The sequence below is a fragment of the Lepisosteus oculatus genome, chromosome 28, assembly GCF_040954835.1.
Source record: "Lepisosteus oculatus isolate fLepOcu1 chromosome 28, fLepOcu1.hap2, whole genome shotgun sequence".
NCBI lineage: Eukaryota > Metazoa > Chordata > Actinopteri > Semionotiformes > Lepisosteidae > Lepisosteus > Lepisosteus oculatus.
In genome coordinates this window covers 5,917,098-5,942,829 of record NC_090723.1, presented here as the reverse complement: position 1 = coordinate 5,942,829, position 25,732 = coordinate 5,917,098, and the positions used below count along the sequence as shown (strand labels likewise).

Below are 25,732 nucleotides of genomic sequence, written 5' to 3'. Positions count from 1 at the left end.
CTTCCAATGCAGGGTCGCTTGGGAGCAGCAGGCCCAAGGCAGGGGACCCCATTGATAACAAATGTCAAACAGCTTTGTGAATTTATCTGCATCCTGTGTGATCAATAAAATGTCATTGCACCCGTTACCAAAAAGATTACTCAATAATTTTGCGAAGGTGTTGCTGTTACAGTGGTTTCTTGTGATGCTGTGTAAATAATGTGACATTTAAGGCAATGCCTTCACCCCCCCCTGATCTGGCATTTCTCTCAGCTGTTCTGAAAGCCCCAGGGGTGACTGATTCAAATGCAGGAGAAATAAAAAAAGACAGGAGGCAGGCAGACACAGGCCCACAGCACGCAATGTTAAACTGAGGTTTATTAAAGTCAAACCTGAGGTTTCTCACTCGGTGCTGTCATGCATGCAGAGAGTGAGGAGGCTGGTGGGAGATGGTGTGGAGGGGGCGGGGGGGGGGGGGCAGAGAGGGCCAGAGCTTAACTGGCTGCGATAACATCAGCGTCTCGGCCTCAGCCTCCCTCTCTCGACTGCCGCCCCCCTCCACACCTCCGAGTGCCTTTGGAGACAAACGGGTCCTGATTGCCGACTCTCACGTCAAATTACATTAACTTCTGTTTCCAGCGAACACAAAAGCGCTCAAGAGCCTGGCACTGCTGGCTGGCGTGTCGTTTGCACAATTAGGAAATAAAACGGCAGATTGGAGGTCTGGGTCTGCAGCATCTGGTTAATGGTAAATACTGTGTTATAATAATAAAGGAAAATTAAGCCCAATCGATGGTGCTCTTGAAGCCCTTGATCATTAGTTTTATTTCTATTTGGGCTGCTTGGATGCTGTGTCCAGGTGACCCATTCTGAGAGAGCCCATGCAAATTGTCTTTTTAATGACAAGCAAATTCCCACAAGGAAATGGCCAGAGTGGTCAAGCTATAACCCAGCACTGTGCTCTCACACCCATCATAGATAGTGAAAGCCAGAAGCACAGGACCCCAGCACTTTTTTGTGCAAAGACATTAAGGTTCTCCTCCATTCCATCTCCCACAATTGCCTCCTTCTGCAATATAGAACATTTCATATTTGTCTGTACACACACACAGCTTTATGTACAGTTATATCTATCTCTTATTTACAGTGGAAGGTAAAATCACAGACCTAGAATAGTAATTATTGCCATTTTGCGCAAAGCACAGCAGGGCTCGCTGCCTTGTTACAAGAGAGAAAAAATAACTAGAAAAGCCTTCCGTTCCTCTCTGGGATTCAGAGTAACTGTACAGCAGTAATTAAGTACTCCACAGAACAACAACTATATGGGACATTAGAGGGCGCTGTGGAGCACAGGCAACTTACATTCACCCCTCCACTGTCACCACAGTGCCACTGAGAAGCATCCAGATACAACTATCATTTCCAATTTTATATAATCCCATTTAAACATTCAACGTTCTAGTCCCGGAGATCCAGTCCTGCAGAATCCCTACTTTCCTAACCCCTCTATTGTTAAATGCCACACTTTGCTAAAAACCATGCACCCGTTCCTTTGGAAAAATGACATTTAGAAACTGTGAGCTCAGACAACACAAATCCCAGACCCGTCCCCCGCCCCCTCATCCCCTCATCATCAATTCGGGGGTCCTGCTCAGCTCTCTCGGGCTCCGGCTGTCATGCTCCTGCTGGACAATTGCTCGCTGCAGGATTGATTGCAGCAATTTTGTGTTTTTTTTCTTCGCCCTGTCTGAACATTTCAGGAGCACTGGAGAAACAGAAAGCCAGCCGACACTGGATCACGCTGACGATCACAGCGCGAGAAGGGCAGTAGACTAGTAGTCTTCAAGCTTTAGAGTGGGTCTTTTTTGAGTGGGGGGGAAGGTATTGGGATAGTTTAGATCAATACTTTTGATTTTCTGTAAGGGCTGCCGTGCTGCTCAGAAGATAGAGATGCTCTGCAGAGAATCTTATTGTGTTTTTGATGCCGGGGGGAGGTTGGTAGGTGCATGGAAATCCAGCAAAAAAGACTTCTGCAGACAACAGGCGAAGGTGTGATCCCTTCCACTCTCCTAACCCTCTGTTTCCTTCCGACTCCTAGACAGGAGCTGGAAGAGATCCTGCTTCTGATTCCCCTTGATTCCTAGCACCGCTGGAGTGGCATCAAGATCTTTTTAAATGGGGTGCAGACAGGCCCTGGGAGAACCTGTGATCCAGTTGCCCGGTTGCTTTCGGCTCCCGGACGCCGAAGAGAGAGTGAGATGGTACGTGCTTTCCAATACATCTGCGTTCTTTAATAATCGTTAGCATGGGGTCTCACTAATTGCCTGCCAGAGGCAAAAAAAAAACTTTTCAAATCGCATCTCTTGCCCAGACACACTCACCATTTATGAGTAATGCTCTAACAGGCCTATCATCCAGTGACCTTTCTCATAAACGCCCAGAAAAAAAAGGGAATAAACTTGTCTGTAGACAGGGACGCAAGCAGAATACCAAGATCTGTCAAATGCTTCAGCGCCACCCCTGCAATAGGGAGGGAACAAGACGAAAGGCAGGAGAGCCTTTCTGAACAGCTGCGCTAGAGGTAAAATCCCTCTGACCTCCACTGGGTTACTCAAAACAATCGCTTTCACGCTGGGGAAAACTGATGAGAGATCAATTCCCAACATGTAGAAGGGAGAGTTTGGGGCAGCAGTGCTGCAGAAGGCAAAGACAGGAATATTAGACAAGTTCTGCCACAATGGGGACAGTTTTAAATGGCAACAAGAAAAGACTGAAACACTTTAGAATTGGGAATTAGACAAGCGATCCCTTAAACCTACTGAACTACATGACTATATGAAAGCAGGGGTTGGCTTAATGGGTACAGTGGCCACCCCTGTGCTGAAGCACCTTGGCATCCCTTGGGCACTGTTTTTGCCAGCTTGGGCACCTCTCACTGCCCGGGTCTGGGGCGTTCCCCTTCCACAGCCCTGCCAAATTACTCTTGGATTCATAGGCCTTTTAAATTGTCTTTGCAATACCTGCAGTGTATTTGGGGGTTGCTGCATTTTGTTTAGCAGTAGTTTATAGGGAAATGGACACACAGGATCTGACCCCATTCACAGAGGCTGTCCGCCCACTCCTCCCTGTCCTTTACCTACACTGAGCACCGACGAGACAGGAGGCAGATGTCCGAATCGCTCGGCACACCCCCCGCCCTGGGCAACCTGGATGGGGACCCACCCAGTCAGTCACAAAAAACACCTGCCCTACATCAGCACCGGCAAATTTAATCATTCTTAAATCTGCTTTTTTTCCACCCTGCTTGCTTAAACGCATTTAGGAAAATGTCCTAAAACAATTAGATTAAAACATTTGGTTCCACAACCTTGTTTAAGGTCATTATTTTACTACCAGCTATGCTACCAGGAAATTGTTATGTCCTCTAAATGACATTTGAATTTTTTTTTAAGTCATTTCAATACATCATCAGATCTATATTTAATCTTCCCACACTGTCAGCTATACATAGAATAAACACAAAGCTACTCGTTTTCTATATTTTAGCATGCCCTTCATTTCTGCTGGTATATATTTCTGTACATTTCAATGTCCTTGGCCTTGAGCAAAGTCTACTGTTCTGTACAGATGACGAATTCGTCAAGTAGCGGATATTGTTCCTTGCTCACTGCTGGTGAAATTGAGCGCGTTGTGAAAAGGTTAACAGTGATTTGCATGCAAATCTCTAAATATGTGCGTCGCCTTTGCTGTTTTTCTGTGTCTTGCGCCCTTGTGGGATTCAGCACTGCGATTAATAAAGTGCCAGCACAGCTAGAAATAGCAGGCGAGCTGCTGGAGTCTAAATTAAGGCTGTGTTAATCCCAGGCCAGGGACCCAGAGTAGCACAGGGCTGGAAACCAGCCAAACTGGTGCACGGAGAGGAGAGAGGAGCTCTTATACGCACTGACACCCTAGGCTACCTGACACAGCCCTGGTGCACAATAGCACTCACAGACTCCTAATACAGTGACGCACCTGTGACACCAGATCAGATATTAAGTTTGCTTACACTGACTCACACCTGACATTAGATCACATCCTCACAAGTACACTAATACATTAACATCCTGCTACCTGCATACTCAAATACTACAAATTAAACACATTGGCCTGTACTTCATTTGCAATTTAACACTCTTTCATGCCTTGATGAAAGCTTACCATGGCAAAAGTACAGAATATTTCGCAGTTTCTAATTGTTTTACCATTGGTACACTCTGCATTCTGCGAGAGTATTTAGCTTTCCCGTACCTCATTATGCTTCAAGATATTTTTACTGTGGTACCATTTTCATTGTGATGTACTTTGATCATGGTAAGGACACACACAGGAATCTAATACTCAAACACACTCTTGACAGGCCTATAAGACACATATGCAGACAAGAGACCCTACAAGTCCTGCATGCAGTCTTAAAATATCTGATAGTTAATGCACAAACTTTACGCCGATACAGTTACACAGGTACATACAGTACACACAGAGAAGCATTGAACGATTCTATAACAGCCCCTCCCAAGGTAAAAAAGACTTGCATACTCAAACCTCCACATGTCCAAGTGGTGCTCAGGGGCCGTGTCTATCACATGGGGGGCTAGAGACCCCTCTTCTCAGTCTTTCAGCCCCCTCTATCCTACCCCTGCCTACATGCTGCAGTTATTCCTGCCCCTCTTTGATAAAGACATGGGGCTGCATGCCAATAAGAGGTTTTTCAAAAGGAGAAAGCGGAGACGACAGTCTCTTCAAGGGAGAGATGCTCTTTGTCTCGGCGTGTTTATTTATAACTCTGTCCCTCCTCTCCCTGTCTGATCCTGCAGCCCCGAGCCCTTCATCTAGTCCGGATTCAGTTGCATTCACGGCCTCACATCTTGGAGTCTTTCCCTTTGGTCTTCTTGGCCGGCAGAACAGAAATCAGAAGCGTGGAGACAGTACAGAACAGTACTTACAGGACAATACACTGAAATGGGTTTTCAAACTCTGCTAAAAGCGCCATTTCACCCAGCCTCCTGGCCAGTCTCATGTCCAGGTCACCCACACAGAAATTCGCCATGATGAATTAATTGTGGTATTTAACTCTTTGTGGTTTTGCTATGGTTTCCAGGGATTTTAACATGTCTCTCTTTCAGTACATTATTCCCCGGGAACACTGTGACTAATATTCACTGTAGTGCATCACGGCTCCATTCTGGGGCCCATGGCCCAGTGCAGTGAGCACAGTGTGGCTGTGGTTCCTCAGTAGCAAGACTCCCGTTGTTGCCGATCTCTGATGGGGCATGAAAATGTGGCCACGTTCCCTCATTCTCCAGGGTCGGTCAGCGATCAGCCTTTCCTGAACACCCACTTCCATCTATAAAACCCCAGAATTGTTTCTTATTTAGGGCAGGGGTGGCCTGCCTTGTCCCTGGGGAGCCACAGTCTAACAGTTTTTAAGGGGTCATCTTTGACTCAAAGCAAACTGGAAACTATTCCCCTTGGACCACGTAAGCAGGCAGTGTGTTCAATTAAGCATTTTAAAGATTATTTTCAATTAAATTATCAACAGCACATAGTGCTCAAGGACTGCAGCTGACCACTGCTTCCTTAACTGAACCAATTAACTCACTAATTAACCAAATCTCATATGTTCTGTATTGTTACTGACTAATGATTTCAGTGTAAACTTTCAGGCCTGCTGCACTGTGAGAAGGCCTAAAGTGTTATTCAGGGAAGAAGGGACAGAGAGAGAGAGAGCTGGTTTTGAATTTCTTTGTAAACCCAGTGGGTTGATTTCTTTCGTTTCTGAGATGTTCCTTAATGTCACGTGCCTTTTAGGTCCTGTTTTCCTGATAAAATCAATATTTTGGAACCATGGCCCAACATATTACTGCTCATGCTTGGCCTTGAAGAAACCGCAACACAACTGCGATAAAAAATTATTTCCAAAAGTGAGTGCAAGCACAAAAGCACTGTATATTTCCACAGGTGAAATGCACCTGACTGTGCATTTTAAATATTGCATTGCTGTGCACTGTATATAATCTATTGAATGTGCTTATTCTAAAGCATGCATGTTCTATATACATAGTAAAGCACGGTTGAGTTTAAAAATACATGATCTGCGGTAGTCCTACCTTGTGCCCTGTGCTCTGGGGATAGGCTGTGGTCATCACCAGAAATACGCAGAGCAGCTATCTGCTAATGGATAAATGGTTGACGCTGGTGTAGGGAGATCAAAACCCAGGTGGGTTCTAAACCAGTCCCAGGATGACCAGAGTGTCCAGGTGCGTTATCCTTTACAAGACCTAAAGAGTCAAATGTCTGTCCAGCTGGTGTTCAGATGCTTATAGATTCACTGTAGAGAAAAACTATTGAGGATTTCTAAATATATTAAAACGCAAAGGATAATTTCAGATGTAGTTGTAATAAATGAGATAGGAGCATTGCGCGGTGGCTTTAGTGAGCATCTGTCTGAGCACACCAACTACTTTCTTTGCAAATAGTGCTTCTCAGCATATAGGGCAGTGAGGGGTTTGGTAGCCTCTCAACCAGCAGAAATTTCCGAAAGTGGAGTCTGCAATTCAGAGTTTAGTAGCACTTGGTTTAAGGTCTAATCGTGAAAAAGTGCACTGCCCCCCTCCCCATCTCTCCTGAAAACATGCTGTTTTGCTCCTTAGCACAAAGGCTGGCTTTTTAGTGTCAAAGACTGTTTCAGTTGCAGATACACAAAAGTTTTGTTTTTACACATCCTTCAAAAGAGCTTCATTTAGAAGAATTTAAACACACAGGAAAAACCTCACTAGGAGGAAAAGTGCACACCATACATATATAGAATGAATTCTCCCTTGCCTACTCATAGTTTGCAAATTCAGTGCTAGAGGTCATTAAGGAGAGACCCTAGACTCTTATCCAGTTTCAAAGATTAACAGTGCAACAGTCACCTCTGTTAAAGCCAGCCTATTGCACCTGCTCCTTCATGGGACTCATCTTCTGTTCACACCCTGAAGCCAGGCTTCTCTAAAATAAAATGCAACCCTACGAAACAAAATCAGGACACCACAGTATCCCGATCCCACAGCTACACAAACCCATCCAGGTCCAACACTCTTCAAGCACCGAGGAGTAGGAGGAGAAGTCTACAGTACATGGGACAGGACCAAGAGAAAGATAACACGAAAAACGACAAGGAGTCCCTGCAGGCCAGCTAGGGAGTAACATACTCATTACTAACTACCTTTTTCTGTCATGCAGTGCGCCCCAACTTTGGCTTTGGTCAGCCGTTCCAAAGGCAAGAGGTGATCTCACCCCCAAGTCCAGGGTGACCGTGACCCAGGAAAGACAAAGGCCTGATGGGAAATCAGAGAACCGCCCGCTTCAACAGAGAACTGTTCTGGAACTCCGAAATCATGCCTGAGGTCAAAGTAGGTCAGAGGATCTCTCCCACATGTGCTTGCTGCAGTGTTGATTACAGTGATTCTAAATCTACCTACTAATGATCAGAAGAGCAAGATTAATAGCACTAGGATCCGTGATGACAAGAGCAGGTCACGTAAGAGGTTCGCATTAGAAATGCCCATTAACTCCAGCCATGCTGCTTCGCGAGTCGTGAGATTGGGGGTGGGCCGACCCAGTCCTTCAGTGCCGATGGGGGGGGTGTTAGGGCGGGATTATCGGGGTGCAGGATGCAGGGTGCTTCGGGAGTACCCCCTCCTCGGGGCTCCTGTATTGCAGCACTGAGGGGATCTTCCACTGGATCGCCAAGGTGCCCTCCCCTCCTCCGTTCCCCCTCGACCCAGATGATGCAGCGAGGTTGCAGGGGGGTTCAGGATTGCCCCGGGCTCAGCCGTGCGCTTAAGGGGGCGGGGAGGCAAAGATTTTTAGGGGTCTTCAAGGCAGGCTCAGATCTCGTCCAGCGAGTCGTAGGGGACCAGACCTCTTTTCTTCCCACTGGTCAGCTTCAGGAAGCCATTCACCTCCTCGTTCTTCCCCACACAGATCTGACAGAGACAGAAAACAGGTGTTTCTCAAACTGTATTCTAGTGTAGTGAGGAGCCCTGACTTAGTTAAGGGCTTAGTTAAGAGTAATCTGTTACAAAGCTGCTTATTCCAGGTCAGGGTCAACGCTACTCAGAGCCCGTCCTGGAAACACAGGGTGCAGAGCAGGATTACACCCTGGCCAGGATGCACAGAAGCAATGCAGAGACATCCGGCCAGTGTGGGTCTTGGAGGTGGAGCATCATGCCCAGGGAGAAAAGCTACAAACAAACCGAAACACAGAAAGCATCCCAGTTCAGAATCAAAACCAGGACCCCAGGAGCTGTCAATCAGTTGGGATAGAACCATGGTACAGTACCATGCCACTCAGGTCTCCTAATTTATTAATTTGTAGTAATAGTAGGATTAGAATTTGAAAATAATTAATATCTACTGCCTAATCTGGCTGGCAGTAAGTACAGGGGCGGTCAAGTTTGCACCTTTGCTTGGTGCTCTTTTGCAAGGAAACAAATATTTGCAAAAGAGAAAAGACACCAAAAGGAGAATAAACTGCTGTTTCTCCAAGAAATTCCCTACCAACAGTTTTAAAGGTCCTGGCCTGCTATAAACCAAGCCGTGTTACAGCACACAGACTGAGACAAGACTAAACTCACTACTGCACCATGAGTGCCTGCTTAAATGCTCCAAGTTCGGTGCCTGGGTTGAATTTCTGACCAGCGGTACTATCTGGGTGGAGTTTGCATGGACTCCCCATGTTTGCCTGGGTTTTCTCCAGGTGCTCCGGTTTCCTCCCACAGTCCAAAGACATGCTGGTAGATTAGTTGGCTCCTCAGAAAAGTAGCCCTGGTGTGAGCGGGTGTGTGTCTGTGTTTGCCCCTCAGCAAACTGGCGTCCTGCCCAGGGTGTACCCTGCCTTGCGCCCATTGCTCGCCGGAATAGGCTCCAGCAACCCTGCAACCCTGAGTTGGGAGAAGCTGTCAGAAAACGGGTGGATGGGTTCACACTTTGGAGCACATACTTCCCCAGAAGGATGAAGATGAAACAGGCAAGTCAGTAATGAATGAGAGATGAGAGACCTCATCAGAGGGTGAGCAACAGCCCTTCATCTCTGTGATCAGGAGTGTGCGTGTTGCTCTTACCTGGGACTCTTTCACGGTCATTTGCCCCAGCTCCCGATTGCCATGGAAGGGTTGAGTCACCCTCCACACCCGCTCTCCCGGCCTCACCCTCTGCACGAAATTAGCCGGGAAGAATCCCACCTTGTCTGCGCTCTTTCCCTGCCGGAGAGACATAAGAAATCATTGGTGCATCTGTCGATCATCGCTCACGCTGGAAGAATCCAGCCAGTAGCATTGGCTCTGTGGATTGCAAATTCTGTTACCCCTTAAACATCATCAGCGGGTCATCGAAAACGTCATTCACTTTTTTTAATGGACTGGCATGCTGGTTTGAAAACTTGGATCTTCCTTTGATCTTTGTTCACTTTGGTGGTATCATGATGTTGAGAGCTGAGTGTCTGCTTCCTTGCAGCAGTTCGTCTGAATTTGTGTGAGAGAAAGTTTCTCGGAGTTTGTGGGGGATGGTTTGAATGCATTTCCGCACATTCGCACAGGCAGTGTTTCTAATGGAGTGTGAAAGATGGAGTGCGTCCCATCTGTGATCTGTGGAAGCAGGAGTTCGTCACTCTCCCTGGCACTGCTAATGAGGACAACGTCCTCTCACCCCGCAAAGTGATTTGTCTGCCCCCTCCTCCAAGAAAAGTGTGTGCTACATCGCCAGGGTTAGCCCCCTCCCGAAATGTTGAAGTCTCGGTCCTCCACTGGGTGCCGTGTGGTCGGTGTGTCTTGGAGTTGTACTTGTCTGCGTGTGTGCGTGTGTGATTTTCTCTGTGCACCTCTGTGTGTCTGGGTCTGTATTACCATCCACATGGAGGAGGGAGATAGGCGGTTCCTGACAGAATGCGGAGATGACTCTAATGTCAGTCACATAGCTTCTTCTTTTAAATCTGAAACTGCCCAGGTCAGATGTGTGTGCCTGTGTGTGCGTGTGCCCAGGTCAGATGCGTGTGCATGAGACTGAACTGCCTGTAGCTTCACTGACTCTTTCTTCATCCAGGTGTCTCTAATGATTCCATTAAAGATACAGTTTGACTAAACCTCATTAAACTTTCATTAAATGTCATTCCGGGTCAGAGCGTTTACTTAGATCCATTATATTCTAGCATTTCTAATGCTCTCCACATAAATGGGACTTTTTTTGGCCTTGTTTGTGTTTAAGTGGAAGCTTCTGGGAGTTTCCAGGCTTCTATTAATAATCTAGCCTTGGAGAATTGGGGCCAAACTGGCTGATATTGAATGTCAGGCACCAGTACCCTGGCAATTCAATTCTGCAGACAGGATTTCAGTACAATCATATCATGTCAAACGAATTAAACAATGTTTCCTGCCTCACCTTCCACCAGTCCTCATTCGAGTCGTCCGTCACCTGCACGCGATCACCAGGGCTGGGGAAGAGAGAGGGAGACCACAGGATGTTGTTTCTGACTTTTCCCAAAGTGTCGCCCTCTTCAACCCAGGCACTGCCCGTTGGAGCCCCATCTGTGGCTGCATTGTCTTAAAGAGTCGGCGTGCAGCTTGACGAGCTCCACTGGGGCTGGGTGGGCATGAGCTAGGGAACTCCTTGTCTTACTACGCCACAGCGCCCCCTGGGGTTCGCCCGGTAACCGAGAGCTTGCAGAGGCACGGGTGTGAACAGCATCACCCCTGCCGTCGGAGCCCGCTCTCCCATGGTGCACTGCGGCATGGCGCACGCCGCATGGCTCTGCGCGAGACGAGCATGTCTCAGCAGCACGTTAGCCAGTCCCTGCGCAGCAGAGGGGCTCCTTACTGCAAAGTCAGGTGGGTCAATAAATCAACGATTTCCAAATTGGCCGGGCGCAAGAATGGGAGAATAACCGGCAACTCGTTTTCAGAACAGAAAATAATGAAAAGGGCAAAAATATTCTGCAGACATAAGAGCGTTGCTGAAAAACTGGCCACCTGCACTTTTCTTAGAGGATGCTCATTTCAAAGTGATCCCTAAGGATTGGCACCTGTGTCCTTCAGGCCTGCTTTTCGCTCACTGCTGCAGGAATCCTCCCTCATCACGAGCCCCCATCTCCCGCTGCCTGCTCTCAGTCTTTACTATCTGTCCCTCCATATCTTTGAGCTGTAGTTGTCACCTTATCTGCTATTTCTCTCTTTCCCCCTCTCTTTCCTCCATTTCTGTCCGGCTAACCTGCCTTAGCCTAGGAAGACAGAATCATGGTTTGTGAGAGGCAGGGACCACCTCTTCCTTCAGTACGGCGGCAGCTCCTGGAAGAACCTGTCCCATCTCTCTCTCTCTCATCCCTCATTCTTCAAAAACTGCCGCACTCAGTTTCAGATGAACCTGCCAACAAGGTGACTCACTCTTTGTCTTTTTATTTAGAATCATTGCTATGGAGTGCAGGAGAGGTATGGCTCTCCCTGACAGCACCCCATTCCTGAACACAACAGGAGGCCACAACTGTGCCACCCCCTGGGCAATCCCCGTCATCACTGCCTAGTGCCATGACTCGGGGCTCGAACCCGTGACCAAGAGGCTCGGCCTATGGGCTCAGGTAAGCACCTTTACTGTTTGAGCCACTCAGGAGGCCCCACAGTGCATTTTTTTTTCCCCTTTCAAAAATGCGATCTAAAGCAGCAGACAGTGGGCACAAGGGTACACTCTAGACTCACATATCAGAAACCCTGCGAAGATACACAGCAGGTCTTTGGACAGTATGAGTATGAGGCTTGCACAGTCCTGGGAATAATATGCAAACTGTATGCTGAAGGTGCACCAGACCAGAGTCAAACGTAGGATCCAAGAGTGGTGAGGCAGCATGACTCATTGCCTTCCATATCACCATGTCAGTAAGAGATGCACCTCTTTTCTGACCGGCATCAACTATGAGTTGCAGGGTGATGTAGCAGCTGGGCCTTGCTACAAACAGATGAGCAGACGGTGTGTGGGTGTGACGAAGGAGCGTGTCCTTCCATCATTTCCCCAACACGTGGACACGTGGTCCCAGGCCGGCCACTTACTGCAGCTCCAGGTCGTTCTGCTCCTGCGGGACGAACTTGTACAGCACTACGTAGGTGTGCATGTGGGACACCTCAATCCGCGCTGGCGCCTGTGGGGGTGAGGGGGGGGGTTGATCATTGGAGAGAGAGAGAGGGGCCGAGTGGAGCAGAGAGACAGGGGGGGACATGGATGGGAGAACGGAAGAGAGGAAGACAGTAGGCAGGAGGGAGGGGGACATAAAGAAGAAAGTCAGAAAGTTCAACCTCCCTTCACCTCCGATCAAGTGTAAGGAGACGGCATGATTAATTGAGAGGTGGTCTGTACCTTCAGGCTGACTCTGTCCTCAGACCCTGCCTTCTCGCTTTCTGCAGGGGGCAGAGGGGTGAAGAGGGAGAGAAAAATCAATGAATCCAGTCCCACGGTCCCGAGCGCCACAGAGCGTTCATACTCCACTCACAGTCCACTCCAGATCAGATTGTGCCGTGTGTATCTTCAGTACAGTGTGCTGAGTTTATAGGTCAGGTATTTTCCGACCGTGTCCAACTGGGCTTTTTTTTTCCGAATGCTTTGTTGTCACTGAGAAGTAGTTATGAAGAGTTATGTAGTGTTTGAACTTCAGTATGTATAAATCAGTAAAGTGTTTATACTACAGTGTACCTTATGCTGTAGTGTTTAGTACTGTGCAGCAATGCAGTATTCGTATACAGTGGAGACTGCGGTGTGCAGGATCTCAACTCCAGCAGTGTGCAGTGTTCCTATACAGTGGACACCATGCAGTGTGCAGAACCTCTCTTTCCTCCAGCAGTGTGCAGTATTTTTAGACAGTGTGCAGTACCTCTCCCCTTGTAGTGTGCAGTATTCTTAGACAGCGTGCAGTACCTCTCCTCCAGCAGTGTGCAGTATTCCTAGACAGTGTGCAGTACCTCTCCTCCAGCAGTGTGCAGTGTTTGTATACCATGTGACTCATGCCCCACATGCAGAACAGTGTGTCTCTTACCCCCAGGGCCCTGGATGCCCTCCTCTTCAGTGCTGCGCTGACTGTCCTCCCCATCCTCAGCTCCCTCACTCCTCTCACTCTGTACAGAGAGAGCAACAGTGTTGGTGACTAAATCCAGGCCAGCACAAGACCTCCATCAGGGAGAAGGCAAAGACAAACACAGATGTGGTGCATAGAGAGCAAGACAATGAGCTGTTCTTAGAGGGAAGGTTTCAGCAGGCTTGGCGTCAGAAGGCATGCACATGCCCAGAGAGGGTTACAACGTGAGACTGTGTGGCAGACCCAGTTTGGTGCCCCTACCATGCTCCTGGTGGGCGACTCCGAGACGCTGCCGAAACTCGAACGGCTCATCTGTGCCAGGGATGTGCCGTACCTCAGAGTCTCGTACACCGGGTCTATCCGGTTCTTCACAGCTGGAGAGAGAGGGGCACGGTCACACTCGCACGTAGAAAACCACCCAGTGCCAGCCCCCACCTGCACCAGCGGGACCTGTTCAACCTGAGACCCCTCCCATCCGCCCCACTGCAGAACTGTGCTACTTAATTATTTAATTGATGTTCAGCAGCATCGACATAAGGTTTCAGTTTGTTTCAAAGTGCTGCAAAGGAATAAACTGGAAGGCCTGCACGTTGACCAACTCTACTGGTATACTGTAGTGCTGAGGACAGGGGTTGCTTGAATTGCCAGAGAGGACATTCGCTCATTATACATTTAACACTGTAAGCACAAAAAAAGCCCTTTAAGTACATTATCAAAACTAACTTTCACAGTAACTGCTTAAACAGAGGCATGCCTACAAAAACTCTCATTCCATGTGGGTGTGAGCCTCAAGGGAAAGGAGAGAAGGGCTTGGCTGCAAATCTGGATGTTAGTTATCTCGCTTTTGGACAAATGACCCCCGATGAGACCGCTTCTTTAACTTGCGGCGTTTTAAGCAGGTGGCTTGCTGTATGGAATCACAACCCACAAGTGGCTTAGAGCAATCCAAAATCCTGGCATGAATTCTGGATGGGTTGTCAGATCTCTGTGCTGCTCCTGTCTGTGCAGGAGAAGCTGGTGTCCCTGTCGGCACTGAGCTGGAGCAGTCGCGAAAGGAGGTGCGAGCCCGCCCCGTTTCGCCATCACGTCCCGCTGCTTGCGCCAATAAGCTAATGAGGCTCGTTAAGTCACTTACCAGAGGGAGGGGCTTCCTTAACGACCCCCAGCTGATCATTCACCAGGAGCGGAGAGCTGAAGTTCCTTTTGAACGCCCCCGACTGTGAGAGAGAGAGAGAGAGAGGCGAGGAGAAAGTGTGACAAAGAGCAGGAGAAAAGAAGCAAGAGAGAGAAGGGGGATGGAGATACAGAAAAGTAAAAGTGAGACAGAAGTATAGAGAGGGTGAAATAGTTGGAAAACAGCAGCAGACACATAACGGAGGAAAAGAGAAGAGGAGGTTGTAATATCTGTGATACTTTGATGCACTTGACACTATTTACTTTGTCTCTCATCAGGTACTAATTCATACATATGGCTGGTTCAGCCGGTTCAGTCGTGCACAGAATTGTAATTGCACCTCCTCACTGAAGCAGCTTAAAAGTTCCCTTAGGAGATCGGCCCTCTGTGGCACAGGGCCGGCTTCACATCAACATGCTCTAAGGAGGTGCAGTTGTCTCTGACATTACAAGCCTGTTTACTTAATACAGAGCATTGTAAATGTCTGCCACTGCTTGACCCCGTCTACAACAGTGTTATCACTGTTCTGGGCACCAGGGATTCAGCTTAACTCGGCTCCAACGTCATAGGGCTTCCTTCTTTTGAATAAATGCAATAATTTGACCTTACAGCTTGGAGTATAAGACCTAAAAGATATCTTTCATAACTGAATAGGCACTGATGAATTCTTAAGCAAATGAGGCAGTATGTATTGTAGTCTATATACCTTATTTCTGATGCAAGTACAGGAGAACAGTAATAAATGAGAGGAGGTCAGTCAGGCCCTCTAGCTCGTTTGGTAGTTAGCAGATAATTAATCCAAAGATCTCATCCAGCTGCTTTTTGAAAGCTGTCAGGATATCAGCAAGGCTCGGCAGCATGTTCTATACTCCCACACTCTTGTAGTGCACCAGTGTGATGACAGGGGACACTGCCTTTTTTACGAGATGCTGTCCTTTGAACGAGTCTCTAAACAGAGGTCCTGACTTGGTCTTTAAAGATCCCAGGGCACCGTCTTGTTGGCAAAAGGAGGGGCATTAAACCTGGTGTCCTGGATAAATTCACCTCTTGGCTCGTGACCTCCCTAAAGGTCCTCTTTTCATTCGACTGGTGAAGTCATTTCTCATTTCTCCTCCAGGCGTGCTGTGCTGTGGGGCTGCTGGCGCAGAATGGTTTCCATTCTGGGGGGGGGTACCACAGCGGTGTGTTTAGTGGGTCCCCTCTTATGCATGTATGCAAATTCGAGCAGTTCTTCTTCCTATTGCAGGTGTGCATTCGTGAGCGGGTGCACGTGTGCGTTTGGGGGTCGCAGGGCTCCGTCAGCCAGTTCTCTCACACGCGCGGAGCCCAGCTCCTCTCCACTCGCGGACTCCCCCTCCGAGTGCTCGCTGTCGCCACGGCGGCAGCTCACCAGCTGCCTGCTGCCCGCTTCACAGCTCCTTCCCTGCCCTGGCCAGTTTCACACACACACACACACACACGCGCAGGTTGTGCTCTTTCATTGTCAAACGGCCTTCGTGTTGTGCGAGAAGTGCAGTTCATCATCGCGCACTGAATTGCACATTCACGGGTGTGCAGGTTCGGAATTCATCATGGATTGAAAAACCCACCCCAAGAGCGAAATGGACAGTATCTCGACTTTTCAGAATCAATACCTCGTTGCTATTTCAGAGGCAATGAGAATGATATGCAATTAAAACTGGGATGATTGCCAGAACGTATTAATATTCATTTTTTTTATCATCATCTCTCATTTCATCAGCTCAGCGCAGAACATTACACACCCTACCAGTTTGCATATCCACCCCCTGTTTTAGACCGGGTCCCTGCTGGTTGTTGAAAAGGTCAGAAAATGAGATTTTTTTCACCTACAATTTTACTTCCGGGGGTAACAAACCCCACGCCGGCCTTATTATTGAAATCATTTCATCATTCATCACCTCTTGACACTCGGCGCCGGCAATCTCAGACCTAAAGCCTTTCAGTCTCTTCTCCGTGAATTAAAGGACAATTGTTTCTAAAAACACAAAGGGAGCTTGCAGGGAGATTAAATCAATAACTCACAGTCTGCGACCTGTCACTGCTCTGGGTCTGCAAGACAAGCAGATTGGAGCTGGGAGAGTGGGAAAGGACTGCAGTGCACGGAGCATTGGCCCTAAAAACCAGCTGCCTTAATATTCTCCCATATCAGCCGGGGGGGTGTGGTCACCCATCTGGCCCTGGAGCCCCTCTCTCCCAGTGAGAGGTGCCCCAGCTCGGAACCCCCTTCCCTCCGATTGCCCAAATCCCCCTCCCCCTTCCCTCCAGCAGGTTCCTTGATGAAGCCATGTCTATTCAGACGTGAACGATCCTGGTGTATAAACTTCAGCCTATAAAAAGAGGTATTGATTTTCCTCGCTGACTTGCGGCAAAAACTAACACGATGTCTCGGGTGGCAGAGAAATAAAAGGATCTGGATATAGCTCTGAGCCCAGGATCGACCTTCCGTGTCAGCAGCGGCCCTGGTGGTCTTTATGACACTTTCAAGCATTATCAGAATAATAATAATTCCTTACACACAAGTAGCACTTTCCTGGACACTCCACTGTGCTCCATCTCGGTTCTCTTTCTGATTCCTCATCCTCTTCATTGTGAATCATCTCCATTGCTCAGACATAAAAGTGACGGAAATGCACACAAACTCACAAATCCTTTTTACTGGCCCTCCTTCTGTTCTTCTCGGTGTTTTTTAAATCAGAAGCAGGCACATTAAAGTCATAAAATCACGAATTAGAGCTGCCAAAATTACAAGCCAGATAAACAAGTTATTTAATCATCTGTTTCACTTGAAAATGCAGTGCTAATTTTTTTGCAGTTTGATTTGTGATACAGTGAGATAAATAACAAATTGTCCAATGTTTGCTGATGTCGTCCAGCTTTCTTTGGTCTGGGGATAGCCTCCTAACCCCATTACAGGTTCTGCTCATTTTTCAGATCACCCTCCAATGGTCAAATGGCTTGACCGATATTCCAAAACATTGATCAGCTTTCCCAGACATTTTATCCTGGTTTCTAAAGCGGTGTTAAGACAGCACGAGTTCCAGAATCAAGCAGGTCCTAAGGTCATTTAACATCATCAACAACTGGAGGCCTTTGAAAAGTGTTAAAGTGATCCAGTGTGGCCAATGATCACTTGTCACAGGCCATCAAGAGCAGAGAAGGAACACTGACCTCTAGGACCAAAGCTGAACACCAGTGTGTTCTGCAGACTGAGATTACATGGACTCAAACCCACAATCTTACAACTGGAGAGTGGGGCCCTGTCTCTACGCTTGAAGGTGGGCAGTTGAAAATTAAGCAGAAAATGAGGAGCCATGTGCTGTAGATCGGCAGACAACAAACTCTGATCACCCTTGTTCTCAGCAGCAACATTCTAGCTCTAACACTCACCTTGCCATTGCACTGCTGCTGGGACAGTTCCGACGAACACCACAAGTGGGCGCTGAGCTTGCAGGCTTTGCAGCGCAACCCTTGCTTGGAGTTTCCTGTGGAGACAGAAGCCCATCAGGAATGGATCCACACACAGCCGGGAAGGCAGGGAGACACAGAGCACCAACATGAGGAGCAAGACTCTGCACGGTATTTATGCAGAGAGAGAAAATCCTTCGGCTGGTTACAGTGTGCAGTGTGCACGCAGATAAAAATTGCATACGAGACTTCAGTAAACCCGCAAGAATATTTTTGAAAGGCTTTAAATATGTTGATAAATTGCTAACATGCTGCAATCTTCTTTTCTATTAACAGGCCTCACTGAATTTGGAGTTACTGCCCTTAACTGAAAGAGCTTTTTAGCAGGGAGACAATGGAAAGTGATCTTGGCAGGGGACATTGTCACACACAGGTTTTGTCCTTTTTAATTGAAATAAAGGAAACTACATTACATTTTACTCATTATGAACTGAGTGATGAAAAGTGTGTATTATCTGTTCTTTCACGTTGTACTGTAGGTGCTTAATTAACCAGTGTGTGTCATTCTTTGCTGCTGTTTCTACATTAGATTAAGCTTATTGGCTATTTTGGAAAAGGAATAATAAAAAATGTTCTGAAACAGTAACAGTCACAAGATACTTCTTGATTCTTGACCCTTTGGGATGTCACGCAGATCCAATACCAATACAGATCCAGTCTGTGGGCTGCTCTCTATAGCAAAGCCTGGGTTTTGTGATTTTTACCTAGCGGGGTCTAAGCAATAGGTTTCTGAAGAGAAGCTCTGGAAAGAGGCATTTCTGCTCAGGTGGATGTGTTGCTGCAGAGACAAGTTAACGAATTGGCTGGTGGCTGCCAGAGAGGCGTACAGGCTCACCTACAATCATGTGCTTGCAGAGCTGGCAGTATGTGGGCCGACGGAACACATGCTCCTGGAAGAAGTGTGTCTTCAGGGGGCGGAGCTGGGCGGAGGGCTTGGTGGAGAGGGAGGGGCTAGGGCTCAGGGAGGAGGTGGGGCTTTGCGAGGGATTGGGGCTGAGGGAAGGGGTGGGGCTGAGGGAGGGGTCTCCGTAGATAAGGGGAGGGGTCTCCATGGGCAGGGGTGGGGACGGGGGCGGGGCGGTGATGAGGTCGCTGGGAAACTTGATCTCGCTGTTGGACCTCTGGAAGAAGTTCTCCACGCTCTTGCTGCGCATCATGGACTTGAAGGAGAGCGAGCGCTTCAGCCTCTGCAGCTGTGAGGAGAGAAAAGGAAGGGAGTGGGTTGCAGAGAAACTGCTCCATCTTGCTGGGAAGTGGAATTAGTTCCCCAAAATGATATATTTGTATACAGAAATCCCACCGCTTAGTGCAGCGTTCCATTGCAAATGCTTCTTTGACCAGTGTCAGAAAGCTGCTTATTCTTAGTAAGAATTCCAGCAGGTCAAAGCCTATCCTGGAGGCATAAAGAGGCACCAGTCAATTAGAGGATATACACAAGTACACCTTCGCAACGCCAGTTAACCTAGTCACTGTGGTTTTGGAAGGTTGGAAGAAACCAGCGCATCTGGAAAAAAAAAAAACAGGCAAATTCCATATCCCAGCCTGGAATCCAACCCAGGACCCCACACTTACCTCACTTTTCCACTGAACAAGTGTTCAAAATTAAAATTAACACCACGTTCAACGAGACTATTATTTAGCACTACAGCTGTCTTTAAATGCATGTACATCCAGTTAAACAGCTTACAGTTTTATTGCTTTAAAAATGATTAGAATTCTGTAGTTTAAACACCAGTCAGTCAAGGACCCTCAGGGAAACCAAATCGATTGAAACGCTTTGTAACAGTATAGATCTGAGCATGATGCCATCATTATTAATGTGTTCCTGCCGAACTACTCTCACTGAAATTGTGAACACGGCGCCCCCTAGTGTATCGGAGGGGTCATCGCAGCTCAGACTCCCACAGGGTAAGGGCATGACTGACCTTGAATCGTCCCTGGCTTGGGAGGCTTGGCTTAGTGGAAGTGTTCCATTTCAGTCTTAAGCAGGAAGACAGCAGTGAAAGCCAATAATCACGAGAATTCAATCCTGCTGATAGTTAATATTTAATTAGTTTTATTGACCGGTAGTTTTCACTGTCCCACAGCTCAGGAGATGCTGAAGACTGTAAGGTTTTTATCTGCATGTCATGCAGTCCAGCCAGCGTAATGCCTTCAAAAAGAGGCTATGTGATCCTGTAACAACATTCCTACAGCTACTGTTCAAAAAGACATGACAGGTACCTTGATATCCATACTCATATAAGTGCTTTGAGAAGCCACCTTTAAAGGCGTAATATAAAATAAAGTTTTTTATTAATATTATTATTATCATATAGTTTGGCAAATCACACATACAGCACGTATCAGGGTTAAGTGTTAAGAAATAAAGTTAAACGAGTACCAATTCAGAGCAATCTACACTGAAACTGCCTGGCTTAGCTATAGAGGGGGTGTGAAGTCCAGACTGGCGAGTGCTTTATCTGTTAATTAAGATGTATTATCCTTCGTACTTTATCTGTGTCCACATACTTACTATTCTAATCTATCCTACTCCGTGTCCCTTTGCCACCAGGCTGATCCCTGAAAGCTCTTGGGTGACAGAGCCCAGCAATCAACGATTTAAGACTGAGAGCACTATAGCTGTGGGGCTGCTCGGCCTCTGAAGCGTGCTTGCAGCCCTGTTATCTCAGATACCCACAGAGCGACCTTATAACCCGAGCCTCTCCAAACGCTGGGTCTCCAGAAGCTCACGGAACTCAGCTGATTGCTCCAGCTACAGTACGCCCTTACTGCACAGACACTGCAGCGTGCTGGAAGAGGACCTGGTTTAGAGCCTATAAATAGCTGTTTCATGAAGACGGACACATGAAACAGAAAAGTAACCAACTGGTGGCATGAAAAGTGCCTTGTGTGGCATCTGAATCGGGGGGACTCTATTCAATCGTACGCCCGATTGTGGAGATCATGTGCAGGGCTTTTTGGATCTCATTCCATCCAGGCCCTCAATTACCCAATCAAACTAGAAACCGGCTTAATCAACCCGTTTTTGTGCAGCTGATTAAAGACAAGGACAAGGCTGTCTGCACATCCTTTAACTTCAGCTGTTTCCAGGTTTCGCCTGGATGTGAAAGCAGCTTTCCGTCTCCTTGTCCCCTGCAGTGGGATCCCTTTCCATATTTGTAGGACAGGTTACAAATGACCCGTTTGTTACAGGGGGTACCTGCTACCTATTGCAAAGGGGTGCTGTTTACTGATTTGGCCCATGCATAGTGCAGTACCCTTGGGTTTGCTGGAGTAATATGGGTGACGTACCCTTCTGGAGGGCATAGGAGGAGTGACCCCACCTGAGATGTCAACAATCCCACAATCCTCTGACATACTGCCTACAAGTCTGTTCTTATCCTTCCAGCACAGGTGTGAGAGTTGTAGTGGCGTGCCGAGACGATTAAGAATTGGTGATTGCAAATTGGGTGCACATGTGCATTTGGGACAACAAGAGCAGCGCTATGTCTGATAGCTGGCAGAAGCAGAAATGACATATTGGGAAGGTACTGACTGAATCAAGCACCCGTTTGAGCCTACAGGGAGACGCTATGAAAAGGCACATGTATTATTACCACTTTCTGGTCTTGCACACAAGTGCTTAGAATCCTTGCTCTTGCATGTCCCACTGGGAGCTGGCAGCAGAGATGTGCTATTTCTAATCCCCTGACCTACAAATCCACTGCGCTCCGATGCTTCCTGGTCTTAAAACTGCCCTCAAATTAACAACACGCTGCGTGAAGCTGATTACAGCTCCTGCAGGACTGTCAGCTCTGACGGAGCCCCCTCCCCTCCCCCCGAAGCTCTCTGACACAGTAGACCGCGGAGCCCCTCCCTGTTTCTCTTCTGTAACGTAGCACTGCAATTACATCAGCCTCCTTGCCTTTGCCGTGTGAAGTCATCGGTGCCCATCACCCCTGATCCAGCTAGCTCCTCCGTATCCAATCCAAGGTTGGCCTAGATGTGTCCTTGCGTATTCCCACATTCCAAACGCAGCCCGGTCTTAGAAGCCCGGCAGCACCTCGCGGGCGGGATTTTTTCCCCATCGGAAAGAAATAACCCATCATCGGCACAGCGCAAGGAGAGAGTGGGAAAGCACAGCGGCTGGCAAAACCTTTTGAGGGGAACTAATCCAATATGCCAGACCTCCTGCTTGCCCCCAGCACATATCCCTTCCTATTCCCTCATGTTACATAACGAGGTTTATGCAATATCCTGTACTTGTCATGGACTCTGTAGTGTCATCTAAAGCTGCCATCACCTTCTATCCCGTCCTCCGTGCACTCTCTGATGTGACATACAGTTAGGGTGCTCTCCTTCTGTGTCTCTCACTCTCAGGCTGTCTGAAGCACTAGAGCTCAGTCAGGCCCTCAGTCTGCATCAGGGATGTCATGGTAGCAGGAGGCTGGCTATGGCAGGAGAAGGGCAGCATGTCTGCGTGGTGCCAGTGGCATCTTTCCCACTCAGTGCCCTTTTTCACAACATAAGCTCCCACTCCTTAAAATCCTCAGATTCCACTTGCTTGTGCCACCATCCTTTCCTGTGGAGATGGAAGTTACATTTCTTGGGGCTTGGGGCTTTTCCTCTCCCCCGCCACGCTCCCTGTTACTGGCTCCCCCTGGGCCAGGAAACCACGCTGATGACGCCGATGACAGCGTGCTGCAGAGAACTGAGGAAACTGCTTGACTTTGTTCGCGGTCAGTGTAGCATAGGCAGCTCTGCTCTGGCTTCAGACAGCCATCTCAGGTGCGCTCCTGAGCACGTGATCTACACAAACCAAATGTGGGTCAAACCTGCTATGCTAAAAGGCCAGTCCCCCGCCATCTACCCGGGGGTTGAATAATCACAAGGCTCTTGGGAGATGATGTCACTCCTAAGGTTTTACAACGTTCTGAGCACATGGCCAGAATCACCTACAGTATGAAAAGCCTGGCTCCCCAGCCCCCCTCTTCATCCCCACTCATCCCAGCCGGTAGAAAAGATGCACCAGTGAATCTGGACATCCCAGCAGACAGCAGACACACACAGGGGAGCAAGAGCCCTGATAACCAGCCACGCCACCACCACGCAGCACAATCTGACAACAGCCCGACTCCGAACGAATGGCCAAAACTTCATTTTAACAGAAACCCTTCACCGATTTATCCTGAATACGAACCACGCTGCTGGATCAGCAGCACTGTCCTTTTACGGCGCGGAGGTACGGCATCACACTGTTGCCGCGCTTCCACATCTCGGTGGCTGTGTCTCACGGCGCTCCCTCGTGCTTCCAGCAACGGCTGTGCTCCTGTGGCACTGCGCTCTGTGCCGTGTGTGCAGGACAGGGGACAAGGCAGGAAGGAGGAGTGGAGGAGAAGGAGCAACTGGAAATGGGAGAGGCTGATGTGAGGCAGGTAGAGGCAGAGGAGGGATGTTAAAGTGTTGCACCCATCGGAAGAGGGTCCTCGATAGGAGGCAGGAGAGGGAGTGAGAAGAGAGAGGCACGTTCTGTGGCAGAGCAGCGCTAATGACGCAGCCGGTGCTCAACAGCACAATAAATGCCACTCAGTTGCTCCCAGCTTGGGCTCTACTCTCAAACCAATTACTCAGCATCACGCAATGTGCTGGCTGTCCGCACCCTTTCCCCACTGCCTGCCAGCAAATCACTCTTATTACAGGACACTGCTACTGCTGTCTCCATCTTCTTTACTCCAGCCTGGCCTCCCCAGCTGTCAGCGGGCTGAGATAACATCTCGTCTGTGTGTAGATCTGACAACATTATCCCGATACCCAGGCACTATTTTTAGACATTCCCCTCCCCCCCAAAAAAAAACAAGCACCTAATTTTTAAAAGCCCCCAGCAACACTTCTAATTAGAATGTAAGGGCTCTTTACTGGGACTCCCTGAGGCCCTCTGACAAGCGCTATGATAAACTCATCTCATTTAAACCTGCTACGGTATCTACAAACTGATCAAACGTGCCGTTGTCTTAATAAAGCTCAGAAGAATATTGAGAAGAAATCTAGGGCACAAATCTCAGAAACGGCAAAGAAGAGTTTTAAGAAGGAAAAAAAAACAACCACCCAACTTTGAGAAGCCCATTCCTTTGAAGGGGAAAGCTTCTGGTCCACCCTAAAGGTGTTTCTCACTGATGGGCCAAGGCAGGTACCTGCTTAAGCAGCAGAGGAGGATATAAAATCATTTGAAAATGTTACCCATCACCCGCACCAGCCCCTGCAGGAAACTCAATCGACAGCAGATGTGATGCCTCTTAGCCCTTCCTGCTACAACTGAGACCCCCTTCAAGTATCGAACCCAGGGCATCAATCTTGCGGACTTTCCAGTAATGGCCCAGCTGGGCTTTGGAAAGAGAAAACTCATTTGGACTCCTGGTATGAATTACACTGCGAGACGAGCGCCCTGCAGCCAGGGGAGCAGAGCAGCAGCTGACGGAGCCATTGCACGCTTCACGAACTACACAGACCCAAACCAATGCTCTGGAAACATAACATGACAAAGACGAATCTGGAAGTAGAAACGCTAGCATTTTGGAACTGCTCCTGGCTCTTTTGCGTGTCACACCTCTTGGCTCCTTCACACAGTTTTGGAGTCCCTCCATACCCTCAAGGGCCAATTCAGGAGCTTGCCAGCAGAGGAGCTGGTATTAACATGTGCCCAGCAGCTATCTTTCTCAATCTTACCAGCTCAAGAGCTGGCAAATGTTGGAACAGCTGTTAGCCAGACTGAGCTGGAATTTTCAAACCTCTCCGAGACATCTGACAAAACACAAATCTTCTTCTAAAAAATGAGTCAGAAACGGACATACAGGCTTTAGCAATGGATCAGCTTCCTTGGACCACTGTCTCCTTTTTGGGCATCTGTTTTTTTAAATTCAGGGAACTGCTAGTTTGTCGCATACTCGCCCAATCTGGAATCTGCGATTGTGTCTGACCTCACAGCAGCAATGTCCGGACCCAAACAGGGAGAACGAGGAAGCACAGACAGGCTCTCCTGACCCGCCCACCCACCGAATGAGCCAACCATCTTTTCGCATCACTGTGATACGCAGCAGGCTGGGTGCCTACTGGAAGAGGGGGGTGTCCCTTGGGGCATCATCCAGGCTGAGCCCATGAAGTCTGGATCAAAGAGCCCGACCTGCAGACAAAGCAAGCATCTTAACTAGAAGGGCCATTAGTGGGAGTGATTCAGCTCTCACTGACAGCATCAGAGAGCTCCGATGTGCCACAACATGTCACTTGGGAAGGCAGGTGTTGTGTTATATTACTCCAAGGATATTTCTAAACCCTGCAGTCACCTGTGCACTACTATTTGACAGGAATGCTTGTCACAGTCAGCTCATAACTGAGCCAGCAATGTGCAGGCTATACATCCAAATGAGCATCTACTATGCCTGAATACCTTGGGAGCCTGCATTCCCTGGAGTGTCTCCAGCTGTCAGCAAGCTAATGGTGTATCTCAGTGGACAGGGTGATGCAGTTCCACGCCAGGACTGAATGGACAGAAATAGACTGAAAAATTAACAAGGACTACAACCTGCGCCGATCCCCCGTGAGTCCGGCAACGCCGCGCTCTCAGTCTCTAATGAAGAGAAGGTCAGGCCTGCTGCGCAGCTCCTGCAGTCTGCCTGGGGAGGGGTGCAGGTCTGAGAGCTGACAGGAAGCGGATCAATACTCGACCACACACACAGCCCCGTGCACTTGGACTCCCGCACGCTTCCTAGCTCTCAAGCCATTAGTGCAGCAGGGCGGGTGTGTGACGGAGCACGTCTGACACTCCAAATGTGATTCTCTCTCTCTCTCTCCTCCCATCTCCCAGACTTCGTGTGGCTCCACTAATCAATCAGCACATTAGACCTTCATCTCTGAAAGCCAGGCGCTGTTGGCACCTGGGGGACCAACGAACTGAGGTTATGAGGCTCATGAGACACCAGATCATC

At 48.4% G+C, this 25,732-nt stretch overlaps 1 protein-coding gene across 3 annotated transcripts in view; it reads right to left on the bottom strand.

The window, feature by feature from the left end:
* Nucleotides 1–339: 339 nt before the first annotated feature.
* The window catches only part of LOC102688531 (SH3 and cysteine-rich domain-containing protein 2), a 33,429-nt gene continuing 8,036 nt past the window's right edge, over nucleotides 340–25,732 (bottom strand). For 2 of the 3 annotated variants that reach the window (XM_006638261.3, XM_015362225.2), the window contains exons 2-11: nucleotides 18,607–18,964; nucleotides 17,694–17,788; nucleotides 14,247–14,328; nucleotides 13,373–13,485; nucleotides 13,073–13,151; nucleotides 12,400–12,440; nucleotides 12,096–12,184; nucleotides 10,441–10,492; nucleotides 9,129–9,266; nucleotides 340–7,991 (exon numbers count right to left, since the gene is read on the bottom strand). In XM_006638261.3, coding sequence (XP_006638324.2) covers nucleotides 7,893–7,991; nucleotides 9,129–9,266; nucleotides 10,441–10,492; nucleotides 12,096–12,184; nucleotides 12,400–12,440; nucleotides 13,073–13,151; nucleotides 13,373–13,485; nucleotides 14,247–14,328; nucleotides 17,694–17,788; nucleotides 18,607–18,964 — 1,146 coding nt within the window. In that variant the 3' untranslated portion in view covers nucleotides 340–7,892. Of the gene's footprint in view, nucleotides 7,992–9,128; nucleotides 9,267–10,440; nucleotides 10,493–12,095; nucleotides 12,185–12,399; nucleotides 12,441–13,072; nucleotides 13,152–13,372; nucleotides 13,486–14,246; nucleotides 14,329–17,693; nucleotides 17,789–18,606; nucleotides 18,965–22,953; nucleotides 24,671–25,732 lie in introns of those variants that run through there. The other variant, XM_069185599.1, reaches the window with a different exon arrangement.